The 2,735-nt window shown below is 30.2% G+C and overlaps 1 protein-coding gene across 4 annotated transcripts; it reads left to right on the forward strand.

Moving 5' to 3' along the window:
• The first annotated feature begins 487 nt into the window (after positions 1-487).
• Positions 488-2,316, forward strand: LOC108746007. 4 transcript variants are annotated; one of them, XM_018482469.1, is made up of 3 exons: positions 491-718; positions 804-876; positions 1,921-2,316. In XM_018482469.1, the coding sequence occupies exons 2-3, from the start codon at positions 806-808 to the stop codon at positions 2,144-2,146; spliced, it is 297 nt and encodes a 98-aa protein (XP_018337971.1). In that variant the 5' UTR covers positions 491-718; positions 804-805; the 3' UTR covers positions 2,147-2,316. The 4 variants fall into 4 exon arrangements, with proteins under 4 accessions (XP_018337969.1, XP_018337971.1, XP_018337973.1 ...); XM_018482471.1 differs by having other exon boundaries at positions 491-701; XM_018482468.1 differs by having other exon boundaries at positions 493-701; positions 776-876.
• The last annotated feature ends 419 nt before the right edge of the window (positions 2,317-2,735 follow it).

The following is a 2,735-nucleotide window of genomic DNA, read 5'->3' on the forward strand; positions in this document are numbered from 1 at the left end:
TTATTTTTTAGAATGCAATCTCGTTTGCCTCGAACAGAAAATAAATGATCTTTATTGGTAGAACGAATCCAAATTTCATCTTGTTGCCCATTCATTCCCAGGCTGCATTCAATATAATTATTACGTCAGACTGATAACTATTCAACCGAAAATAACATTACGCAAAAACGTTATGTAGAAGTTGTTTTTGAGACACGTTGAATGCATAATAAACAGTTTTAATAATATTTAGCGAATATTTTAGCAACTAGTAATTTGTGAACATTTTTACATTTTCTGCTTATGATTGCTTGAATTATTATTGGTAACAAATTAAAACTGAATATCTACAAATAAAATATAAATTTATATAATTAGATGGTTATTATAAAAAAATTATTTTGAATAACCTACGTTTAGGAAAATTGTTTCGTGATTGATTAAGAATTTTTGTGTACGTGCACTTTTTACACGTTTCTCACGCGAAGAATTAATTAACGTGTAATTTATCGGGCACCCGTCGTTGAGCAAAGTGAACGGCAATGACAACGCACGGCGCTCCAACGAACGAAGAGAACAGCTCGCGAGTTTACGTTCATTCATGGCTGTCGGCAACGCACACGTCGTCCAACAAAGCGAGATTATTTATAAAGCGAACGAATTCGATCCTGCCGCTTCTCGTAAACGAAGTTATTTTCGAAAGTGACTTCGGGGATCCTGTCGTAAGAAACGTATCGAAGTAAACCCCCCCTCTGATTCTCCCAAGCTTTTTCAAACTCTCTCGTGTCACTGTTAGAAATTTATTTTCGTAATCACGTGAAAAGAAATGTCGGCCAATGCCTCCTGCGAGCGGTCTCGAGCATCGACAGAGAAAGAGATCGTTACACCGACAATATTGTAAGTTTCTCTTTCGCATGAACGTAAATTTTACGATCTTGGTCTTGCCGCACTGTGTGCGTGAGTGAGTGTGTATGTGTGTGTCCCGAGGTTATCTCGTTTTCCTGACGACATATTAGGTTAAGTAAAAAGTCATCGCGTATTTTTTAGCTCAAAGTTGTATATACAATATCTTCGTCAATAATGAATGAAATTCAAATTTAAAAGTAGGGTTTTAAAGTTTGAAATCTCTACTTTTAAAAGCTTATCACATTTTTTAAGTTTATATGAGTTTGATAATTTTTACATACCAAAAACTACGAGCTGAAAAAGACGAAAAATTTTCTTCTCACTTTGTGGATTTGTAACGTGTCCAAAACAAATTTGAGAAAATTTTCGATTACCTATCGTGAAAGCTTGATACTTTCCCTACAAAATCGTTTTTTTTTAATATTCCTACGACTTTTGATTACTGAGTTATTGCGGATTAAATAAAAGAATTATTTTGACTTTAATTGCTCATAACTCCATTAAAAATTGTCGTATCGTATAATTTAAAAAAGAGATTTTTTAAAGCTGAAACTTTACTCTATTAACATATATTTATATTGTTGGTAAGAAAGTAATTGCGGTTTTTATTGATAGATGTCTTTTAAAAAAACGCGATGACTTTTTACTTAACCTAATATAATTTTTACAGCGATTGTAAATAAAGATATTTAGTATTTCTATCATATTTATATTTAGCTCCGCTTATTCGAATATTTATGAAATGTGGAGAACAAATGTTACACATAACGAACTGAAAGAATTTGGCGAATTAATATTTGCTAACTTGACATCTGTTTAAACACGAGAAATCATAATTGTACTTTTTTCACAATTTCTTTTCTCATCCTGCAGACATATTAAATTAAATTTAATTGCATTTTTGTTTAAATTATATATTTAATACTCCCATTATTCTTCTATGAAGTATATGACTGGCTTATTTATTTTAAATATCTACCAAAAAATTAATAATAAGATTGTAACTTTAATAGTATTATCAATCTTCGATTGTAGGCCAAAGAAAGCGAGCGAAGCGAAAGTGGTTACTGATACTGTATACGTCTCAAAAATTCAACATTGTTCACAGAAGGATGTCACATCTTCAGGAAATAAACCCAGTCGGAAAGAGGTGCTCGATGCGAAAAGAGCTCGATTGAGACAGCTTTTCAAATCTGACGCGATAGATTTGGACAATTCTTTTCGTGAACTAGGATACGCTTTCATTCCCACGCAACCTTGACATTTTTGTCGTGTTTCTTTCGGTTCTGCTTGCAACCTTGAAGTTTAATTAGTATTAAACGTCTACACTTTTACCGCTTTCGATTTAAATCGAGTTTGGCGCCGTCTTTCCAAATGTGTTGTCATAAAAATAGTCATTCGAACGTCTATAAAGAATTTTTCTACATTGATAAAGAGATATCGATAAAACATTAAATTACTCGCTCATGAGCAAACTAATAATTTTAATGATTTAAACGCAATGTCGATAATAATATAAAAATTGAAATTTCTGAATGTGTTTTAAATATTTTGTTTTGATTTAATTAAAAATTTTATTAATGGAACAATATTTTTATTTAGAAGGTTGATTATTATTGTTTCTATAAAATTTGTAATCAAATCATTTCGATTTATTTAATTCTGAAAGTTTAGTAATATTTTAATCTATAGATTTTATATTTATAAAGTTGATGTTTTTAAGATTTAACTTCTAAAATATGTAAATTAAAAAAATGTTTTCAAGTTTAATTTAAAATTTAATTAATGAATCTTAATTTTTAAGTAAAAATTAATGAGTTGTTAATTTTTATTAACACGAAAACGGTTCA

The sequence above is a fragment of the Trachymyrmex septentrionalis genome, unplaced genomic scaffold, assembly GCF_001594115.1.
Source record: "Trachymyrmex septentrionalis isolate Tsep2-gDNA-1 unplaced genomic scaffold, Tsep1.0 scaffold16, whole genome shotgun sequence".
Classification (NCBI taxonomy): domain Eukaryota; kingdom Metazoa; phylum Arthropoda; class Insecta; order Hymenoptera; family Formicidae; genus Trachymyrmex; species Trachymyrmex septentrionalis.